Raw genomic sequence first — 24,092 nt, forward strand, 5'->3', positions numbered from 1 at the left:
ATGGCTACCTTAATTACTTTTTAGTTCATGATTGTTTGTTAATTAATGTTTTAATTACCACATTAGTTTATGCTTAATTTAACCATAATGAACTCATGATATGTTAATGTATAATTATGGTGTGACTTTACTTGGAGGGGCACATCATCATTAACCGATTCTTAACTACTCATGAACTCCTTATGCACGTCCAACTAGTGAGTTTACACTGAATAACAATAGAAAAGTGTTCTGTCAACATCAACATAAAGAGGAGTTCATAAGTAGTTAAGGATGATTTAATAGTGATGTGCCCCTCCAAGTAAAGTCATGACATAACTATACATTAACAGCTCATGAGTTCATTTTGGTTACATTTAGCCTAAACTTAAATGTTAATTAATACATTAATTAACAACATGTACTAACAAGTAATTAAGTTAGTCGTTATTTACACATGAACTCATGTGACTCATGTTGTACTTAAAGTTAATTCATGATTAGTGCATACCTTAACTCATCATTAATTCATAATAAAGTAATTTTAGTTTACATATGAATACATCATTATTCATGTACTGTTATTGTAAAGTGTTACCGTTATTTCTTTAATTGTCATCCCTGGACACGCGAACATCAACATTTTAATGGGTTTTGGGGGCCGGGCGTCAGCTTCGCGCTCTCCATGTGTGATTGGTCTGCTTTTGCACTGAGGGGGGCATCCATTGAGGAATGTGTTGGTCATCCTGGAGAGTAAGTGATTGGGAATCACGTGGACTTGACCGAAACAGGCAGAGAGGGGGTCGGCCAGCGAGAAGCATCAGTACAGGGTCACCAAACCACCGAGAGACCACCTGGAGGTCCGAGTTTTAACGCAAACATCCAGAACTGAACCCCGGGAGTTAAGCATAGAGGAGGCCAGAATTGAGGAAACCCATGGCAGAGGGTATGTCAGATGTTTGTTTTTGTTTTTTTGTGGGAAAATCTGGCCCTCAGTGTGAAGGTAGCTACATCAAGGTGTTGACTGAGGTAAAGTTGGTTTTGTTTTCACGCATTTATACTTTCTCCTTAATAATATAATTTCCAAAATCTAAATAGAGAAGTTATATTATCAGCCAATGACTATCAAACACTGCGTATAGTCAATTAAACAGCGCTAAGGTTGTTTTGAAGTCTTGCTTGTGATTTCAGACCAAATATTCAAAGTACCATGGTAAACAATAGAGGGGGAATGTTACAAGTTGCCACTGAATGAATGTGCAAATATAAAAGTAACTTCACCTCAGTAAGGTGTTGCTGGTTTTCAGGAGACGCGGGGGCTGGGGTCCATTCATTCATTGTCTTTCAGGTTTTCTCTCTCTCTGACCCCCCACTTCCTCGTGTAAAGTGAGTGAGGGCATATCGGAGCATGCTCTTAGTTTTAATATGGTTTTCTCAATGAAGACGGAGTTTTAAATGAGACTTTAGGACCGCGTTGAATAGTCACAGAAGGGAAGGATTTTTAATTGAGGTAAAGTTGGTTTCCACTCCCTTTAACCATGGTACTTTGAATATTCGGTTCGTAATCGCATGCAAGTATGACTTCAAAACAACATTAACGCTATTTAATTCACAGTGTACAATGTTGTACTTTGATAGTCATTGGCTGCTAATATAATTTCTCTATTTACAATAGCAAATTCTTTTTGTAAGTTACAGTATGGAGAAGTCAGAATATGCGAATATAACCAACTTTACCCCAACAGGATTTTACCATGACTTCAGTTTCACACAAGTGTGTGCTTTTGTCGGGTTTAATGATCAGACATTTGTAGAAAGGCTCCATCATCTTGGAAAGAAGCGCCAGTTGAAGCAGTGTGTCGGATTATGTGGATAGCCTAATGAATATTCTCAAATTATTGATTTTTTTTATTGATGCCATTGATATAGGCCTATTGTTTATTTCCAGCTTTGTGCACCTCAGAGGACAACATGATCTGGTCTTGGTGTAAATAATTCTATAGCTCAATAAATGTGTATTAATACATACATATATACATACATACATACATACATATACATATATATATATATATATATATATATATATATATATAGATAGATAGATAGATAGATAGATAGATAGATAGATAGATAGATAGATAGATAGATAGATAGATAGATAGATAGATAGATAGATAGATGAGCAATTTCAGCGTTATTGATGTGACATTTGCATTAAAATCTCAAAACATAATTTGACATAGGAAGTCTATGTTAACATTATATTGAAACATATCTTTATATTTTTCAAAACAACTAGCCACCGAGTTGTGGGAGCAGAAAAATATCAGTCTTTACACATTTATTATATTTTAAAGGAGGAAAATAAACGTGCGCTATGTGACAAAAAGGTCTGCGCATTTACCGTAGACAACATACTTTGAAGAAATTCTGTGAATTAAACTGCACAACCCAAATGAAACGATGCTAATCAAAAGGATAAGAGTCGGCTCAGAACAAACATGATTTATTTGATTTGATTTTACATTTTTGCATTTATGAGGAAAAGCTTCGTTGTGGATGTGACATCTCTCTGTTATGGATGTGACAGATGTGAAATTTTGTGTGATTTTGGTAAATCATATATAATTGTTTAAAAACACTGACAGATACATTTTCGAGTATTTTTAAAGCACTGTAAAATACAAGCCTAGACAAAAAACACAGAAACGGTTTTGCTATTTTGGCGAAGACTTAATTTTTTTCATGGCAAGGTTGACATTTGCATGGAATTGCCCATATATAGAGTATATGAAGAGTTTAGATACAAAAATCCTGAATTTTTCCTCAAAAATAAGCATTTTTCTCAGATTCCTCTGTGTATGTTCAGTAAGATCACTTTTATGGCAAACAATAAGTCTCTTTTTCCTGGTCTTTAAAGGTTAAATATATCAACATAAACAAAGGGAATAAAAAAATGTTCATTTTCGATGGAAATTTCAGACGGCACTTAGAGGTTTTTGCATCTCTCCGTATATATATATATATATATATATATATATATATATATATATATATATACATATATATATATATATATATATATATATATATATATATATATATATATATATATATATATATATATATATATATATATATACACATACACACACACACACATGCACGCACGCACGCACACAAACACACACGCGCGTGCGCGCATGCACACACACTACCAGTCAAAGGTTTGGGGTCAGTATGATTTTTAAATGTTTTAAAATAAGTTTCTCCTGCTCAACAAGGCTGCATTTATGTCAATAAAAATGTTAAATTGTGAAATGTTATTGCACTATAAAATAATGGTTCACAAGTAGTTTATAATATAATGCAATAATGTATTCCAGTGATTTATTTTAAAGATGAATTTTCAGCTTCATTACTCCAGTTTTCAGAGTCTCATGATCCTTCAGAAATCACTCCAATGTTAATAATATTTATAATAATTATTACTATTATTATTCATATTAAAGTAATAAAAGTAATAATGACTGGAATAATAACTTAATTTTAAACTACATATAATAAGAAAGCAGTTATTTAAATATTGTAATATATTAAAGAGTTCATATAATTTCTACAAAACATTGTCATGAAAATTCGTATCTATTTTACTTTGTGGCAATTTGATTAATAATGCGTACGAATTTGTTGACAATTCTTATAGTTTTTTTTCCCTATTTGTTTTCCTATTCCTTTAAATTTGAAAGTATATTTCATAGTGATGATAGCAGTATACTGTTGTTCTGCTTAATAATAGGCTAATGAGGCACGGGACGATAACCGTTTTCAAGGTATACTGCGATCTGGAAAAATCAAGGTTTTAAAACCACCAAAATTTGCTGCCATACCGTTCCTAAAGTATGTGTAAGATTTTTTATTTAGGTTTTTTTCTTTTTTAGGACAACAGTATCTCCAGCAGAAAATATATCCAAAGATGCCGTTTTTAGTTGTAAAGAACTCTGATGAAGACATGACATTTGTGTTATTTAGCCTGACATATTTACAATTCTAAAATATTTAAAATGTTTCTCAAATTTAAATATATTGTGTTTAATGGGAAAACATTTTTTTTTACCCGGACATTTAAAAAGAACATAATATCAGAGCAGTAATCACAATACTGTGAAACCGTGATATTTTTATCCAAGATTATCATACCATCAGAATCTCACACCGTCCCATGCCTAATTGTAATATTTTGAGAAATGTCTTGATTTGTATTTATTTGCTAAGAAACTATTAAATTTTTAACAAACAAGATGATTGCTCTGTTGTAAAACATGATGATAAAGTATATGAGTGGCTTGAAAATGGAGCAAAATTATTGCAGACAACCACTGGGTAGCCTATATCCAGGAATAAATCTGGCAGTTGTGGTTCCATCGATAACGCTTTACATTTGCATTGCACAGAAGGTATTTATGAGGGTTCTTTAAGTTATTAAAGCATTAATCAAAATAAGAGAGAACTGTTATTTTAAGAACTGTTCACCCAAAGTTTTTTTGGGGTCACAAAAATGGCTTTATTTCCAGTTTCCACAGACAACTGTTTTGGAACTTTTAGTTTTAGCACTGCATGTCTGTCGATAGATTTATGAATAGATTCAGTTTTTATTTTTAATTATTAAATGGACAAAAGCCTTTATTTTCTCTTGTAAACCTCTGATGGTAGATGCAAATGATTTTGCAGGAGGCTGTGCGAAGACAGAGGAGGAGGAGGGGCAGGCCGCAGAGGAAGACCCTCGGCCGTATCATGGTGTGGGTGTGTGCAAGTGGTTCAATGTTCGGATGGGTTTTGGATTCCTATCCATGAACACACGGGACGGTGTGCCTTTGGAAACTCCAGTTGATGTATTTGTCCATCAGGTAAGCATTTCTTGGGAAATCAGCTACAATGTTTAAGTCCCTAAACATCACACTTTGTTTCGTTTTGAAGCTGCAGCCACAGCACGCACTCAAAACGAGCTGCTTCTTCAAACTGCTTATTTAAAATGAGCTGAATCAACACAATTCTTGAGTGTTTTTTTTTTGTGAAACTTAATTGTTTTAATCCACTTAAATTTGTAATAACAATTAAGAGAACTTAGTAGATTTGTGTTGGGACAACATCAGATAATTGTATTTTTACAGTGTATTTTTGTAGGCCAGTCTGTACACTCTAAAAAGTGATTAGTTACTTAAAGCGAGTAAAACAATTGTTTTAAAAGCAACAAGTTGACTTTACAAAAATAACGTAAGTTAACCCTATTTAACTTGGAACTGTTAAGTTGACTTCATTTTTATAATTATGCTAATTGTACTCTTTTTTTAAATAAAAGTAAACTAATATTATATTAGATTTTTTCAGCATTCCTGTATCTAGCAAAATGACATACAGTCAAATAAATCTGCTCTTCCAGTGTCTTCTAAATTCAATACTAGCTATAATTGTAGATTTTATAGACTTAATGAAGCACCAAATATTTATTCATTCATTCATTTATTTTCTTTTCGGCTTAGTCCTTTTATTAATCCGGGGTCGCCACAGCGGAATGAACCGCCAACTTATCCAGCACGTTTTCAGGTAGCGGATGCCCTTCCAGCCCCCCATCTCTGGAAAAAGCACCATTCATTTTCTTGTCGGCTTAGTCCCTTTATTTATCCGGGGTCGCCACAGCGGAATGAACCGCCAACTTATCCAGCAAGTTTTTACGCAGCGGATGCCCTTCCAGCCGCAACCCATCTCTGAAAAACATCCACACACACATTCACACACACACTCATCCACTACAGACAATTTAGCCTACCCAATTTACCTGTACCGCATGTCTTTGGACTGTGGGGGAAACCGGAGCACCCGAAGGAAACCCACACAAAGGCAGGAAGAACATGCAAACTCCACACAGAAACGCCAACTGAGCCGAGGTTCGAACCAGCGACCCAGTGTTTTTTGCTGTGAGGCGACAGCACTACCTACTGTGCCACTGCCTCGCCGGAAAAAGCACCAAATATGTAATATTGTAATAATTACAGTACTTATTTGAAAACAGACGTGCTAAAATAGTCTGACACTGTAAAAAGGGATTAGTTGACTTTAAAAAAGTGAGTAAAATTAGTATCATTATAAAAATGAAGTCAACTTAACAGTTCCAAGTTACAACACTGCAAAAAATGCTTTTCTTACTTAGATTTTTTGTCTTGTTTCTAGTCCAAATATCTGAAAATTCTTCTTGATTTAGGAATTTTCTAGACAAGCAAAACATATTGTCTTGTTTTAAGAAATAATATGCCAATAATAAGTGAGTTTTTCTTTAAAACAAGCAAAATAATCTGCCAACGGGGTAAGCAAAATAATCATACGTCAAAAAAAAAACCAAGATTATTTTGCTTACCCCGTTGGCAGATTATTTTGCTTGTTTTAAGGAAAAACTCACTTATTATTGGCATATTATTTCTCAAAACAAGACAATATGTTTTGCTTGTCTAGAAAATGCCTCTTGATATAAGAAATTTTAGATATTTAGACTAGAAACAAGACACAAAATCTAAGCAAGAAAAGCATTTTTTGCAGTGAATGGGTTAACTTAGGTTACTTTTATAAAGACAACTTGTTGTTTTTAAGGCAATTGGTTGACTCGCTTTAAGTAACTAATCACTTTTTATCATGTAGGTTTGCATCACCTTGATTCCCTCAGCAAAATCCCAAATGTTTTTTTCCATTGCATTTTCAATTAATGCAGAAAAACCCACAAAAGGGTATAATTCATCTTTGTAATCTTTAGAAATTGTATTTATTTAGAACCTTAAATAACCTTTATCTGCAGTGGCATGTTCAGTGGATATCTGTGTCATACCATAGTAAGACAGCTTTCAGAAATACCACAAGTGGGTATTACTGATGCATTTTGTGTCATAAAGAGCAAAAATCTAAAGCTTCTTTTATATCACAGACCAAGTTTAACCAAAAATCCATCGATCTCAGAATGAAAGAAACATTCTACAATACTTATTTCTTTGTTTTTTCATGCAAAACGGCAGAATTACATTTCGGAGGCTGTTGCATTGACCCTTTCCCCATTTTTTTTTGCCCTTTATTTTTTGTAAAGCCGTCATCTGAAATGTCTGAAACAATCATGCCTGATTGTCCAAAACTCTAGGCAGACAGTATCACACACTAGTCCCCCCTTCACTTCTCATTCCTCATGTAAGTGTCACCTCTTAAAACAACAGTCTGGCCTGTACTCAAGAGCGCCTTCAAAGACGATCCCTTTAATCTTGTTTCCTGTCATAAAGCCATTAGCCACATATGCTATTGCATAGTAGCATTTAGGTTGGGGACATAAGGCATGGGGACAAGTTTTACCACATTTACGCCATCTGTCCACACTATGCCGGAGTTTTCAAGTGGCAAAAACAGAGCTTTTTTAAAACACTGGAGAGGCCATTTTCATTTGCTGCCCTTTTTTTGAAGTAATTAAATAATACATCTGCAGACAAGAGCTGCATCCCAAATGGCATACTTATGCACTATTCTACACCATTTTGTAGTATAAATAGTGTAAGTAGTGTGTTCACACTGAAAACTCTAAAAATAATAAGTGCACTTTAATTACCCGGATCATGCACTCATTCAGCCGCTAAAATGAAGTGTGTAATGTTGGACACTTCACGCACTCAACGACCGCAGGTTTGCTTACGTAGCGGAAGGGGCAGAGCTATGGGCGCACATGTTGAATAACTTTATTTATTTTGGATGGTGAAGGCAAAATTCTCCTACGAGAGTGATTATAGCGCCTCCCGATGGTGAATGCGATTATACTCACGGCAGGTATTATTTGATAATTCGGTCGTTTATTTCACTGATTTGGCAACCGTCAAACGTCATCAGGGAAACGGTTTAAACTTCCGGTTAGTAAAAAACATTAGTGTGCCATTTGGGACGCCACTACATACATATACTATCCTGTTGAGTGTGTAAGTGCATAAGTACATAGTGCATGAGTGCATAGTGTATAGTGTGCCATTTGGGACGCAGCTAAGGTGTTTACTACGTTTTTTTTTACGCTGCAAAATGTGTTGATATAGGAGTAGAATGGCTGATACAATTCCATGATAAGTTATTTGATGTTGTAAAATGTAGCTGGGCGGCACGCTGGATAAGTGGTTAGCACTGTCGCCTCACAGCAAGAAGGTTTCTGGTTTGGGGCCCGGCTGGGCCAGTTGGCATTTCTGTGTGGAGTTTGCATGTTCTCCCCATGTTGGCGTGGGTTTCCTCCGCGTGCTCCGGTTTCCTCAACAGTCCAAACATACGTGCTGTAGAGGAATTGATGAACTAACTTGGCCGTAGTGTATGTGCGTGTATAAGTGTTTCCCAGTACTGGGCTGCAGCTGAAAGGGCATCTGCTGCGTAAAACATATGCTTGAAAAGTTGGCGGTTCATTCCGCTGTGGCGATGCCTGATGAACAAAGAAACTAAGCCGAAGAAAAATGAATGTTGCCATTTTTGTTTTGTAACTGAGATGCTTTTAAAAAAATATGCAAATGATAAACTTTCCCTCATTTTCACTCTGTTATGGATAAACTCTGCAGTCACTCCACAAATCCCACACAATCTGATCTGTAGTGATGATCAAATGTTATCCCACCTCAGCATTGCACTGTGATGTGACTATTGCGGATGCTCACACTCCGAAAATTACTGGCTACTTGTTCAAACTACTTATTTAAAAGGAGCTGAACCAACCCAACTCTTGAGATTGTTTTTGGACAATTTCATTGTTTTATGTTCAGTCCACTTACATTTGTAAAAACAAATCAAGTTAACTTAATTTGTGGTGGGACAACAAGAAGGAATTGTGTGGAACCCAGATTTATTTTTAAGTGAAGTTTATTTATAAACAAATTTCGAGAGGATCACGTGCTTATGATTGTTCACAGCTGTTCCAACTTTAGCTAATGACTGATTATCCTATCAGACAATCCTTAACTCACTATAAATAAACAGACTTTTCTCATCGCAATACCTTCGTCTTGAAGAAACCCCCCCACCCAACCCTACTTTCCCTTCCTTTCCAACGGGCGTCACGGTGGCCAGCGATTAGCGCTGTTGCCTCACAGCAAGAATGCCCCTGGTTTAATTCCTTTCCAAACCCGACGGCATTTCTGTGCGGAGTTTGCTCGTTCTCCCCGTGATCGCGTGGGTTGTCCCGGGTTCCTCCCACAGTTCAAAAACAAGCACTCTAAACAAATAATCCAAATACTTTAGCTAAACTCTGAGTACACCTTTCAGCATCCATATCTGACACTTAGCTACAACAAGCAAGAGGGGGAGTCAACGAGATCTACCTGAGCTCAAACTCCCCTCTCGCCTTGCAACGGGAGGGAGCCCAGGGCTCGAGGATCTTAAAAGCTCAGGGCTCTCTCCCGGGGCAGCATGCCAAACTAGCTTTATTATCAATCATCAGCTAAGTGTGAACTCTTGAAAATGCATTGCGATATTGATGGTGAAATGATCTTCCCGTGCTCCACGTGTTGGTGTGGGTTTCCTCCGGATGCTCCGGTTTCCCCCACTGTCCAAACACATGCGCTTTAGGCCAATTGGATTAACTAAATTAGCCGTAGCGTATGAGTGCATGTGTGAATGAGTGTGCATGGGTGTTTCCCATTACTGGGTTGCAGCTGGAAGGGCATCAACTGTGTAAAACATATGCTGAAATAGTTGGCAGTTCATTCTGCTGTTTCGACCCCTGATAAATAAGGCACTAAGCCGAAGGAAAATGAATGAATGAATGATTCTTCAAACTAAGCAAGCCAAAGGCGACAGTGGCATGATTGATTTGTAATCCACGCGCTGCACACACGTTCAGTGACAGCCGGCCTCAGCTACACAACATTAACTCCGCTGGTCTTTGTCACAGCAAACAAAAGAAACAGGGCTCCCTTCAGCAGGACACATCCTTTCTTTATTCGCTTCCAAGCAATTTATTTTCTCTTCTGGAAACAACTTGCAAATGTTATTAAATTTGGCTCCAAATTAAATTAAATTAAATGTTTATTATTTATTTGCATATCAAATTGTTTGTACTTTTGGTTATATGTTGTTGCTTATTTAGGCTTTGGATTGTGGGAGGTGTTTCAGGTGGAGTGTGCTGCTTGTTTGATTGTTTGTTTGTTTGTCTTGTCAAGTGTATGTACTTTATGATGTGTTGTACTCTGTTTGATTTGTGAACTTTTAGTGACCCCCTCGAAAATGAGATCATTCATCTTAAGGGGCTATCCCATTCAATAAATTCAAATTCAAATTCAATTCCATGCAAATGTCAACCTCACCATGAAAAAAAAGAAACTTTTCACCAAAATAGCGAAACCCTTTTGAGTTTTTTTTTTTTTTTGTAGGCTTTTATTTTACAGTATTGTTTCTGTATTCAGTATTTATCTTTCAGTGTTTTCAAACAATTATATTTGATTCACCAAAGTCACTACACACAAAGTTTCACATCAGTCTCACCCATAACCAAATTTTTACCATATAAATGCAAAAATGTCAAATCAAATAAACTCAATCATGTTTGTTCTATAGTGAGCGACTCTTATCCTCTTGATGAGCATTACTTGTGTTGGGCTGTGCAGTTAAATTCACAGAATTTCTAGAAAGTATGTTGTCTACTGTAAACTTGCAAACATTTTTGCTTCACAACCATTACACATGCTTATTTCCCTCATTTAGAATATAAGAAATGTTTTCAGATAACATATACACTTACCGGCCACTTTATTAGGTACACCTTACTAGTACCCGATTGGACCTTCTTTTGCCTTCAGAACTGCTTTAATCTTCATGGCAGAGATTCAAGAAGGTACTAAAAATATTCCTCAGAGATTTTGCTCCATATTGACTTTATAGCATCACGCAGTTGCTGCAGGTTTGTCGGCTGCACATCCATGATGTGAATCTCCCACCACATCCCAAAGGTGCTCTATTGGATTGAGCTCTGGTGACTGTGGAGGCCGTTTGAGTGCAGTGAACTCATTGTCATGTTCAAGAAACCAGTCTGAGATGATTCGCGCTTTATGACATGTGTGCTATCCTGCTGGAAGTAGCCATCAGATGATGGAGACACTATGGTCATAAAGGGATGGACATGGTCAGCAACAATACTCAGGTAGGCTGTGGTGTTGACACGATTGTCATTTGGTACTAATGGACCCAAAGTGTGCCAACAAAATATCCCCCACACCATTACACCAGCAGCCTGAACCGCTGATACAAGGCAGGATGAATCCATGCTTTCATGTTGTTGATGGCAAATTCTGACCCAACTTCCGAATGTGGCAGCAGAAATGGAGACTCATCAGAGCAGGCAACGTTTCTCCAATCTGCTATTGTCAATTTTGGTGAGCCTGTGTAAATTGTAGCCTCAGTTTCCTGTTCTTAGCTGACAGGAGCGGCACCCGGTGTGGTCTTCTGCTGCTGTAGCCCATCCACCCTAAGGTTGGACGTGTTGTGTGATCAGAGATCCTCTTCTGCAGACCTCGGCTGTATCGAGTGCTTATTTGAGTTACTGTTGTCTTTCTATCAGCTAGAACCAGTCTGGCCATTCTCCTCTGACCTCTGGCATCAACAAGGCATTTGCGCCCACAGAACTGCCGCTCACTGGATATTTTCTCTTTGTCGGACCATTCTCTGTAAACCCTAGAGATGGTTGTGGCTGAAAATCCCAGTAGATCAGCAGTTTCTGAAATACTCGGACCAGCCCGTCTGGCACCAACAACCATGCCACATTCAAAGTCACTTAAATCCCCTTTCTTCCGCATTCTGATGCTCGCTTTGATCTGCAGCAGATCATCTTGACCATGTCTAAAAGCCTAAGTGCACTGAGTTGCTGCCATGCGATTGGCTGATTAGAAATGCGCATTAACAAGGAGCTGGACAGGTGTACCTTATAAAGTGGCCGGCGAGTGTACTTTCCCTGTGAATTTATGTTTGAAGTTTTTACTGCAAATGTCACATCTGTAGCACTGGAAATGCTCTTCTGCTTATATCAAAACTTGCGATTTCTGCATCACCTGTGTGCCTGAAGCCAATGGATCATCCATATTTGTACAGAACTGATCTGTATTCATATATTACGTGTTTGGCTGTGTGATCGGATTAGGCATGGGATGATTATACCCAGTTTACAGCAGGGTGGAAAAGTCAAGGTTCTGTTATACTGTTCCTATGGTGTTTGTATTTTTTTACATGCTTTCCCTGCTGAAAAATCCAGCTTAAACCAGCCTAGGCTGGTTGGCTGGTTTTAGCTGGTCTACCAGGCTGGTTTTAGAGGGGTTTTGGCCACTTCCAGGCTGGTTTTCAGTCATTTCCAGCCTGGTCTTAGCTGGTCAGGCTGGAAAATTACCAGCCAAATCCAGCTAAAACCAGCTTGACCAGCCTGGTTTAAGCTGGATATAGCTGGTTTTGGCTGGACTCCCAGCCTGGCTAGGCTGGTCAAGCTGGTTTTAGCTGGTCATCTCCCAGCCTGACCAGCTAAGACCAGGCTGGAAATGGCTGGAAACCAGCCTGGAAGTGGCCAAAACCCCTCTAAAACCAGCCTGGTCGACCAGCTAAAACCAGCCAACCAGCCTAGGCTGGTTTAAGCTGGATATTTCAGCAGGGTTTTACGACTATTTTATTTAGTTTTGGAGGGCAACGGTATCTTCACAAAAAAAACAAATCGCTTAAAAAACAACACCCAAGCATACTGTAGACCTTAACTTTACTTTATATCCAAAGACTACAGATAGGTGTGACACAGTGGCTCAGTGGTTGGCACTGTCGCCTCACAGCAAGAAGGTCGCTGGTTTAAGTCCTGGCTGGGTCAGTTGGTGTTTCTGTGTGGAGTTTGCATGTTCTCCCCATGTTGGCGTGGGTTTCCTCCGGGTGCTCCGGTTTCCCCCACAGTCCAAACACATGTGTTGTAGGTGAATTGATCAACTAAAATTGGCCGTAGTCAATCTTTGTGAATGAGTGCGTATGGGTGTTTCCCAGTACTGGGTTACAGCTGGAAGGGCATCCACTGTGTAAAACATATGCTGGCTAAGTTGGTGGTTCATTCTCCAGAGGCGACTCCTAATGAATCAAGGGACTAAGCCAAAGGAAAATGAACGAATGAAAAGACAGATATCCTTTTCAAAATGTACAGAAATCTGTGCCTTAATTGATGTTTAATGATTTAGATTAATTATTTAGCCCCACATGTTTACTGTTCTAAAATATTTTAAGTGTTTCTTAAAATAAGATATATTGTGTTCAATGGGGAAAATGTTTGTTGTTTTTTATTCAGAGAAAATCTTATACCAGCCCATGCTTAGATGCGATGCCTCCGAGCATCATGGGATGTCAGTGGGAGGAAGGGATATTGGGGGTTGGGGGTCACACGTGTCTAGGGAAATAGGTTAACGGTCACTTTGACCCGCATACAAAGGAAGTACTTGAATAGAAACACTGCATCTGCAACACAACACAGTGTCTTCACACAACCGGAGATCCTCATCACGCCAGTAAAGAGACAGTTCACCCAAAAATGACAGTTCTGTCATCATTTACTCATCCATCCAAATCTGTTCAAGCTTCTTTCTCTGTTGAAAACTGAGGGAGATTAGCCATTAGCATTAGCTTGCACAGTATTGTTGATCCTACTATGGATGTCAATGGCAGCTCTGTTTACAAAAATCTCCAGAATACATTGGTTTGTGTTCAGAAACAGAAGGAAATGTTGAAACGAGTAAGCAGTGTTTGGTAGATTGATTGCGCAGATTTACCTGATCTTACTTGTTTAGAGCTTTTACGAAATTTACAGAAGAGCTGAAGTGCAGCCTGGAAAAGTCTAAATGGAGGACTTGTTCCAAAGAGCCGACCCCGCAACCATATGGGACTAGGACCAAAGAAGAAGAAGCAGACAGAAGAACTGAAGCACTTTGTGGCTTTAAAGCAATTTTCAGCCACCAGAGTTTGGTTCGGTTCGGTACGCTTGTGGCCCGTTTCCACTGAGTGGTACGGTTCGGTTTGGTATGCTTTTATGGCAACAGTTTCCACTGTTAATAAGCTTACCGAACCAAACCGTACTGTTCCACTTTTTCGGCACCTTTCCAAAAGGGTATCAAAAACAAGAAGGGGTACCAAAAGGTGGAGCTACACACGCAGCCGAACGCTGATTGGCTACAGAGATACGTCAAGAGCTCGTGGAGCTTGACAGAATGTAAACAAAGGATCCGCCATGTTCTAATACACAGCCGAGAGATTACATGGATATACTATATGCATATAATAACGAGCCATGGATGACCCGAGCTCAAACACACCTTGTCGTCGTCTTGACGAACAAACACAAAGCTAAGAAGAACAAAATCTGCCGTGTCCTGTTGTTGCTTTACGAGTCCGTCTAAAAGTGCGAGCGGTTTTCGCTTTCTCCACAGAGCTAGCGATCGCGTCTATATTTGATATAACAAACTTCTTGAGCTGATGATCATAACGTGTGCGTGATTATTGAAGCGTCTCCATCATCTGATCCATTCAGAAAGAAAAGGACAAATGTAAGAGTGAAGCGCGGAAAAAAAGGAGAAGCCGGGAAAACACAGGAGCAAAATTGTTTTAGCAACCTGAATCACAAAGAAAATGCCATGCTTATCTTCGCCTTTTGGACTAAAATGAACTGGGAATGACAAAATTACTTTCTAACAGAGCTTACATGTGCTGGTGAAGATTACACACACAGATGAGAGGTTTGCGCTGACTGTGGGCTATATTGCGTGTGTTTTTGAACTCAAATAAGGACTAAATGTATGATGTGTGTAGTTTTTTTTTTTTTTTTAGTTTTAATTGGGGGACAAATAAGACTTTCTCCAGAAGAAAAAAAATATTATCAGACATACTGTGAAAATTTCCTTGCTCTGTTAAACATCATTTGGGAAATATTTAAAAAAGAAAAAAAAAATCAAAGGGGGGTTAATAATTTCAACTGTATATCGTATTTCTATTTAGGGTTGTTTACCACAGACCTTATTTCATGGTGAACCCAGAACGCGAAAACATTTTTGGCTGGCAAAATATATGCAATCCCTAATCATTTAAAGGATACCTAGCACACTAATAAGGTTTGATAACTCTCTGAAACTGACCCATTTAGACTTTGATCCTATTTGTGGCGTTTTGGTGACTGTCGCTTTAAATTCAAATGAGATTGTGCTCTTTTTCAGAAGAGGGCGGAGCTACAAATGCCTGTGTGTCAGCATAGTGGTAGATTCAAAAACAAGACTAACATCCTATAATAATGAGGGAGAGACGGTTACGAGTGGGCGGGACTTTCCCCCTCTGATGACATGTACAAAAGGAAGGAGTGTCAATCAAAGTGTTTCTGCAGACTGTTTTATGAAGTGTAATCAAAGTGTCTACCATTAGTAGCTGGTTATATTCACACACTGCTGCAACGCAACTGTGTTTAACCCTCTTATAAAAAGTGATTTTGCATAACAGTATAAATAATTAGCTAAAGTGCTGCGTTTACACTCCTCCATGGGAGCTAATTGTTCAGGGGTAAATGTCCACCCTCAGGAAATACTGAAGCCAAACAACCATTTGAAGAATTTTTTCTGCCCAAGCAGCAGCAGCAGCAGCATCCTTCCAGTGGACAGAGAGATTAAGACACACATGTGTGCTGTGGGGGATGTGTGTGTGCGCATATGTATATGGTCCTGGTATTTATCACAATATAGGGAAGAAATGTCCCAACATGTATAGTAATTAGTATAAGTTAACTATAGCTGCAATTTTGATGTCGTGGGGACATTATTTTGGTCCCCATGAATCATAAATCATCCAGAATGAAGTATTAGGATAAACTTTATTTGTCCCCGAGAGGAAATTTGTCTTTTGTGCAAAAAGGTGCTTCAACATTGCTCTAAACAGAAAAAAATAAATAAATAAAACAAAACAAGTCAGAACAAACAGTTAAGAACATACATTGTTTACAGAATAAGACAATATATAAGTATAAATATATTGAATAAGACCGTATATATGTATAAATATATTGAACAAGACCATATATAAGTATAAATAAATTGAATATATTGAATAAGACCATATATATGTATAAATATATTGAATATATTGAATGAGACCATATATATGTATAAATATATTGAATAAGACCATATATAAGTATAAATATATTGAATAAGACCATATATAAGTATAAATATATTGAATAAGACCGTATATAAGTATAAATATATTGAATAAGACCATATATAAGTATAAATATATATTGAATAAGACCATATATATGTATAAATATATTGAATATATTGAATAAGACCATATACAAGTATAAATATATTAAATATATTGAATAAGACCATATATAAGTATAAATATATTGAATAAGTCCGAATATATGTATAAATAAATTGAATATATTGAATAAGACCATATATAAGTATAAATATATATTGAATAAGACCATATATATGTATAAATATATTGAACAAGACCATATATAAGTATAAATATATATATTGAATAAGACCATATACAAGTATAAATATATTAAATATATTGAATAAGACCATATATAAGTATAAATATTTTGAATAAGACCGTATATAAGTACATATATATTAAATGAGACCATCTCCCTACGTTCGCGTATCAGGAATGCTGTAACCTGGGTCGGGGGAGGGTAAAGCATGCTTTTTTCTCACATAAATCACTTGCTCTCCCTTTCATTTCCTATAAGAACATGCATCACACATGCAGATGTTCATGCTTAGTGTTGCAGTTGTGTGCGTTAAAACAAACATTCTCATCATATTGCATGTTTTGTATTTCTTTTAAATACAAAGTTTATCAGTTTGGGGCGCACTAGCTATATCCTTAAAACGAACAGACTGAAACTAAGACAATTAATTATTATTAATTATTAATAACTATTATTTTCACAGGACCTTTACATGTCCCTGATTGTGTTTTAGTGACCTAACGGAGGCGTCTTTGTGTCCTCTCTCAGAGTAAACTGCACATGGAGGGTTTCCGCAGTCTGAAGGAGGGTGAGTCTGTAGAGTTCACCTTCAAGAAGTCATCCAAAGGCCTGGAGTCTGTGCGGGTGACGGGGCCCGGAGGAGCTCACTGTGTGGGCAGCGACCGGAGACCCAAAGGCAAGAGTGTCCAGAAACGCCGGGCTAAAGGAGACAGGTTAGCCATCACCAGTGTTGGGGAAAATTACTTTTAAAAATAATGAATTACAATCGACCCTTACTGCTTATTCAGTTTGTTGTGTCTATAAACAATTATAGTTTTACATTACAGGTAGAAATACAGCTCATCCTTTAGTTAGAACCGAGTCTTCCTTCAGTGTGTATGTTTAGAGGTCTCTCCAAAATAAATGTGATTTGGTGATCTCGGCCCTTCCTCCACCTCTGGCCTCAGTTAGGGCTGTCAGTGTGACCCGGATCAATAACTGTTTAAAACGCCTGCTCACTGATGCATTTATACCTGACGCATATCCCCCAATATATCCCCAGGACTCGGTGTTTACATCCCAAAGCAGCTTTAAATGATAAATGCTAAGATGATTTAGTTTGTATTTAAAATAAAATGCTTCGGAATTCCCTGCCTTTGCACATTCGCCAGATGGACTCTATTTCCAATTTTAAATCTCAGATAAAGACGTTTTTGTTTAGGATAGCTTTTAATGATTTGCTGGTTTAATTTTATGCTGATTGTCATTTTTACTGCTTATATTTTTATGATGTACTTGTAATCCGCTGTAAGGTTTTCTTGAGTGCTTTGAAAGGCGCCTAAAAATAAAAGGTATTATTATTAATAGGCTGGCTTGTGTAGCAACCCAGACTATTGTTATCCTATTTTTCTTCTGAGACTAAAAATTAAACTCTATCTCCTCCTAGAGCTTTCAAGCTATGACCACCAAACTCACACCAGACCTCCAAACTGGTCTGACTCGGGTTGCTATATCTTTTCCGACTGATCCGACTTTTGGTTTTCTGAAAAACGTCCCGGGACCTTCTGAAAAATCCCATTGACTTAACATTGGACCAAACTTTGTGACCTCATAACTCTGCATCAGTCTGTCCTACAGGCTTCTAATTGAGCTCATTTAACTCAGACTACCTAACTGCCAATAATTGATGAGCTTTTTGCTTTCTGGCCACACCCTAGCAACCACTTTTGGGACCCTAGAAACTGTCCCATAGACTTCCACTGCAAAAGACTCTCATTGACTTTACATGGGGTCAAACTTTGTGAGCTCATAACTCTACATCAGACTGTCGCACAGACTTCTAACTGGGCTCATTTAACTCAGACTACCAAACTACCAATAACTGATGAGCTTTTAACTTTCTAGCCACACCCCTAACAACCAGATACGGCACCCTAGCAACGGTCCCATAGACTGCCATTATAGAGGTTCAGATTGATATTGTCATGTTGCAGTGTGATAGAGACATGTGTGTTGCTTTTAACTGTTCATACTGGCAAGAAGATTTGATACATCCTCAGTCTAAGCTGTCAATCCACTCCATAGCAACAAAACAGACTAACCTAGCAACGATATAACAGCAGCTTTATCTTAGTATCAGAACATCGTAGAGAAGCGGGGGTTGACTTGTTTGACTTATGCTAGCACACCATCCATGCATCCATCTATCTATCTATCTATCTATCTATCTATCTATCTATCTATCTATCTATCTATCTATCTATCTATCTATCTATCTATCTATCTATCTATCTATCTATCTATCTATCTATCTATCTTTCTTTTCATACTTTTTAAAACTGTTTAAACTAAATAAACTATTACCATCAGGCTTTCACAAGCCAGCCTTAAAGTTTGTTCTCAAACTTTAAGAATCTAGTTATTATTGCACTCTTTTAATTATTTGTTAACACTTTAGAATAACTGCACACTATGAATCATTTATTAAGCACTAATATAAGGGATTTACAAAGCATACATAGTCCTCACATTAGATAAGGTCACAAAACTGGATGAAGTGGAGTTATTAAAGTTTATTAACATATAAAGTAACTATTACTATACAGTGTTTCCTCTAGGATTTTTTCCAGCTGTGGTGGCAGGCTCTGTTGGCCATTTTACACAGATCTACCACTACATGTGGCGGTATTTCATTGACAAATATCATGGGCGCAGTATTAAGTCGAGATAGCGTTCATGTAATAGCCTACGAGCATGTCAATCTCTGCTTGAGCGCCGATTTTCTCGGTTCGTGCTCAAAATGTCTTGCGTGCCCTCAAATATGCGCTGTTCAAGTGCAGATTTTCTTGCACGCCCTCAAATAAACGCTGCTAAAGTGTGATTTAGTGCGTTTAAGTACCGAGTATGTCTCCAACATTCATTAGATTTGCTAGGAATATTTATGAATGTCTCTGATAGACTTGTGGAGCGGACCGTGGCATTAATGCATCCTGAAGTAAAGTGATCGGCTATAAACTCCAGCAAGGTAAAGTCATTATATGCAGAGCCATATACCTTTATCTATAAATAAAGTATAATTATGGAAACCGTGTTCATCATAACTGAAAGCTACGCCGTGTTTGCAGTTCTCACGCACCAGTCAGTCAGTCAGCACGTCACCTTAAAGGGTTAAACAAAACGCACAGCACTACTACGGTCACAGAAAAGTTTGCGGTGTTATTATTCACTTACCTTTTAATACGATTTCAGTGTGATTTTAACCCGCTATTTAAAAAACGACAGAATATTTTAAATAAGAAGCTGTAATGTAGCCGTGGCGGGATGAATTTTTGTGTGGCGCCCCGCCATGGAAAAATGGATGTAGCGGAAACCATAATATATGCCTGAATAATAAGATATGCAAATGTTGATTTGAATAGTTTTGTTAATCATTTACTTACACATCCTCAATGATCTTAAAAAACACACACACTATTCTTAAATGACTGGTTTAGTTATGAATGAAAAATTATTCGTTAATAAAGCATGAAAACACAATCATTACTTTTGTTCTTTTTAACGCTAATTATATTTACAGGATCATATTATCGATGAATAAAGTTGCACGACATCAAGTAAATACCGTAAATCAGCTTTAACAGTATGATTTGTAATTGATTATGTTTGCGTCACCTATCTATCTCCATATGAACAAATTTTCTGGCGTGGTCAGTTTGTTCGTAGCTCACTTTGTATGATGTACTGTGATCAGGTCCAAATCCGGTGAAACACACTTCCGTAAAAGCGATAAAGCAATGTAAAATCAAGGTAAAACTATGCAATTGCAGTGCTCTTTTCTCTTACGTTTGCTTTTAAAAACACTATTGGTTTAAGGAATGGTTCAGGTCAGTGTTTCGCTAGGTCGTCTGGATGACAAGCTCCGCCTTCTCATGAATATTTACAAGAAGGATGTGTATCAAACGCACAGGAAAACAATCCTTAAGTAATGTATTTCAGATTTGCAAAAATGTCAACAGCACCCTCTAGTGGATTTGTCACCTGAAATGTACAACAAACATATCCTTAGGACTGGATTTCAGTTTTGCAGAATGTAGACAGCGCCCTCTAGTGGAGTTGTCTTCTGAAATGTACAGCAAAACAAAACTACGTACTAATCTCTATTAATGTAGAGTTAATGCTTAATAAATAATGAACTCACTATTTGCTAATGCTTTAGCCTACATTTTTGTAAAACGGCAAAACACTTTTTCAACATACGTTTGACAACAGTTTCTTGGTAAAATGAACACTAGAGGGCAGTTTGACATACCTTTTGTTCCTTTTCACACTAATGATATTTACAGGATCATATTATCGACCAATAAGGTTGCCCAAGTTGCACCACATAAAATAAATACAATAAATAAGCTTAACAGTGTCGATGATTTGTAATTGATTATGTTTGCGTCACCTATCTATTTCCATATGAACAAATTTTCTGGCGTGGTCAGTTTGTTCGTGGCTCACTTTGTATGATGTACTGTGATGCGGATCAATCAGGTCCAAAACCGGTGAAACACACTTTCGTAAAAGAGATAAAGCAATGTAAAATCAAGGTAAAACTATGCAATCGCAGTACTCTTTTTCTCTTACGTTTGCTTTTAAAAACACTATTGGTTTAAGGAATGGTTTAGGTCAGTGTTTTCGCTAGGTCATCTGTATGACAAGCTCCGCCTTCTTATGAATATGTACAAGAAGGATGTGTATTTAAAACGCACAACAAAACGAACCTTAAGTAATATATTACAGATTTGCAAAAAATGTAGACAGCAGCATCTAGTGGATTTACCATCTGAAATGTACAAACATACCCTAACTAGCGTATTTCAGATTCACACAAATGTACACAGAGCCCTTTTGTGGATTTATCCTAATGTATTTCACATTTGCAAAAATGTACACAGCGCCCTCTGATGGATTTGTCCTCTGAAATGTATAACAAAGCATACTACTAGTGTATTTCAGATTCGCACAAATGTAGACAGCACCCTTTAGTGGAGTTGTCATGTGAAATGTACAACAAACATAACCCCAGTAATGTTTTTTTTTCTTGTTCGCAGAAATGTACACAGCGCCCTCTAGTGGATTTGCCATCTGATATATACAACAAACATAACCCAAGTAACGTTTTTTTCTGAATCGCAGAAATGTAAACAGGGCCCTATAATGGATTTGCCATCTAAAATATACAACAAACATAACCCAAGTAACGTTTTTTTCTGAATCGCAGAAATGTAAACAGCGCCCTATAGTAGATTTGCCATCTAATATATACAACAAACATGACCTAAGTAACGTTTTTTTATTCGCAAAAATGTAGACAGCGCCCTCTAGTGGATTTTCCATTGATATATACAACAAACATAACCTAAGTAACGTTTTTTTCTAAATCGCAGAAATGTGCACAGCGCCCTCTAGTGGAGTTGCCATTAATATATACAACAAACATAACCTAAGTAACGTTTTTTTTATTCGCAAAACTGTAGACAGCGCCCTCTAGTGGATTTTCCATTGATATATACAACAAACATAACCTAAGTAACGTTTTTTTTCTGAATCACAGAAATGTACACAGCGCCCTCTAGTGGAGTTGCCATTAATATATACAACAAACATAACCTAAGTAACGTTTTTTTTCTGAATCGCAGAAATGTACACTGCGCCCTCTAGTGGATTTGCCATTGATATATACAACAAACATAACCTAAGTAACGTTTTTTTCTAAATCGCAGAAATGTGCACAGCGTCCTCTAGTGGAGTTGCCATTAATATATACAACAAACATAACCTAAGTAACGTTTTTTTTATTCGCAAAACTGTAGACAGCGCCCTCTAGTGGATTTTCCATTGATATATACAACAAACATAACCTAAGTAACGTTTTTTTTCTGAATTACAGAAATGTACACAGCGCCCTCTAGTGGAGTTGCCATTAATATATACAACAAACATAACCTAAGTAACGTTTTTTTCTGAATCGCAGAAATGTACACTGCGCCCTCTAGTGGATTTGCCATTGATATATACAACAAACATAACCCAAGTAACGTTTTTTTCTGATTCTCAGAAATGTACACACCACCCTCTAGTGGAGTTGTCATCTGAAATGTGCAACAAAATCTTACGCAAGTAGCATATTTCAGATTTGCACAAATGTAGACAGCACCCTCTAGTGGATTTATCATCTGAAATGTCCAACAAAACGTACCCGGAGCAATGTATTTCGCAAAAACTAAGGCATATACTATCAATGAGCTGGTTTCCGAAACCCAAATAGTACAAAAATAAACCTTGGGTGCATACGTAAGTTAGAGGCCTCAGCCTATTCAGATTATTGTGAAAGACTCTGTGTTGACAGTTGTGTTCTCAAAAGGTCTTGTGAGGCCTGTTCGATACGTCCCTGGAGCCCATTTCCACTTTAAGAAGAGCCACATCTGTCCATCATGATTATTCATTTAGCTCAGTAGAATGGCTGCATTTACATTCACTGTTTTCCTCAAAACATCCTTGTGGAAAAGTACAATTTAGTATGTTTAAAACAGGAATAGAGCTAAACGCAGAGACCTTTTGATTGCATGTTGTTACAATTTGATGAAAATGTAAATTAAAGTTATTAAATGCAATCAAGTCCCTTTTGACACACGTACGAGGACATAGTATATCATTTAAAAATGTATTTCTGTATTTTATTTGAGGTCAGTTGAGTTCAGAATTATACGCCGCCCTTTTTTTTTTAACTTTGTTTTGTTTTTTTATATTTCCAAAATGATGTTTAACAGATTCAGGAAATTTTCACAGTATTTCTGTAAGATTTTTTCTTCTGTAGAAAGTCTTATTTGTTTTATTTTAGCTTGAATAAAAGCAGTTTTTAATAAAAAGAAAAACAAACATTTGCTCAATAATATTAGCCCCCTTAAACAATATTTGTTTCGATTGTCTACAGAACAAACTATCATTAAACAATAACTTGCCTAATTACCCTGATTAACCTAGTTAAGCCTTTAAACTCCCTTTAAATTGAATGCGAAGGTCTTGAATAATATCTTGTCAAATACTATGTGCTGTCATCATGGCAAAGATTAAAAAAATCAGTTATTAGAAAAGAGGTATTAAAACTATTTTGTTGAAAAAAATCTTTTTATTAAACAGAAATTGGGAAAAAATATACAGCGGGGCGAATAATTCTGACTATAACTGTAAATAATACTGATACATATAGATATACATAACGTGCCATGAAAAATCACATTAAATTATCAAGAAAACATGATTATACACTAAATAAGTATAGAAATAATAAATATCTAAATATATACACAAAACATGCAAAGATAACATGAAAATAAAACTAATAATAATCATAATAATAATAGTTTCCCAGAGATGGGTTGCGGCTGGAAGGGCATCTACTGTGTAAAAACGTGCTGGATAAGTTGGCGGTCCATTCCGCTGTGGCGACCCTGAATTAATAAAGGGACTAAGCCGAAAAGAAAATGAATGAATGAATAATAATAAGAATAAAACAACAGGATAAAAATAAATAATAAAAAAATAA

General features: G+C 37.0%; 1 protein-coding gene across 2 annotated transcripts in view; it reads left to right on the forward strand.

Moving 5' to 3' along the window:
- The first annotated feature begins 772 nt into the window (after nucleotides 1-772).
- lin28aa (lin-28 homolog Aa) overlaps nucleotides 773-24,092 on the forward strand; it is a 32,446-nt gene continuing 9,126 nt past the window's right edge. The window contains exons 1-3 of one of the 2 annotated variants that reach the window (XM_017351455.4): nucleotides 773-925; nucleotides 4,714-4,889; nucleotides 17,048-17,232. In XM_017351455.4, coding sequence (XP_017206944.1) covers nucleotides 916-925; nucleotides 4,714-4,889; nucleotides 17,048-17,232 — 371 coding nt within the window. In that variant the 5' untranslated portion in view covers nucleotides 773-915. Of the gene's footprint in view, nucleotides 926-1,350; nucleotides 1,490-4,713; nucleotides 4,890-17,047; nucleotides 17,233-24,092 lie in introns of those variants that run through there. The other variant, XM_017351454.4, reaches the window with a different exon arrangement.

This window comes from Danio rerio, chromosome 16 (genome assembly GCF_049306965.1).
Source record: "Danio rerio strain Tuebingen ecotype United States chromosome 16, GRCz12tu, whole genome shotgun sequence".
Taxonomy (NCBI): Eukaryota; Metazoa; Chordata; class Actinopteri; order Cypriniformes; family Danionidae; genus Danio; species Danio rerio.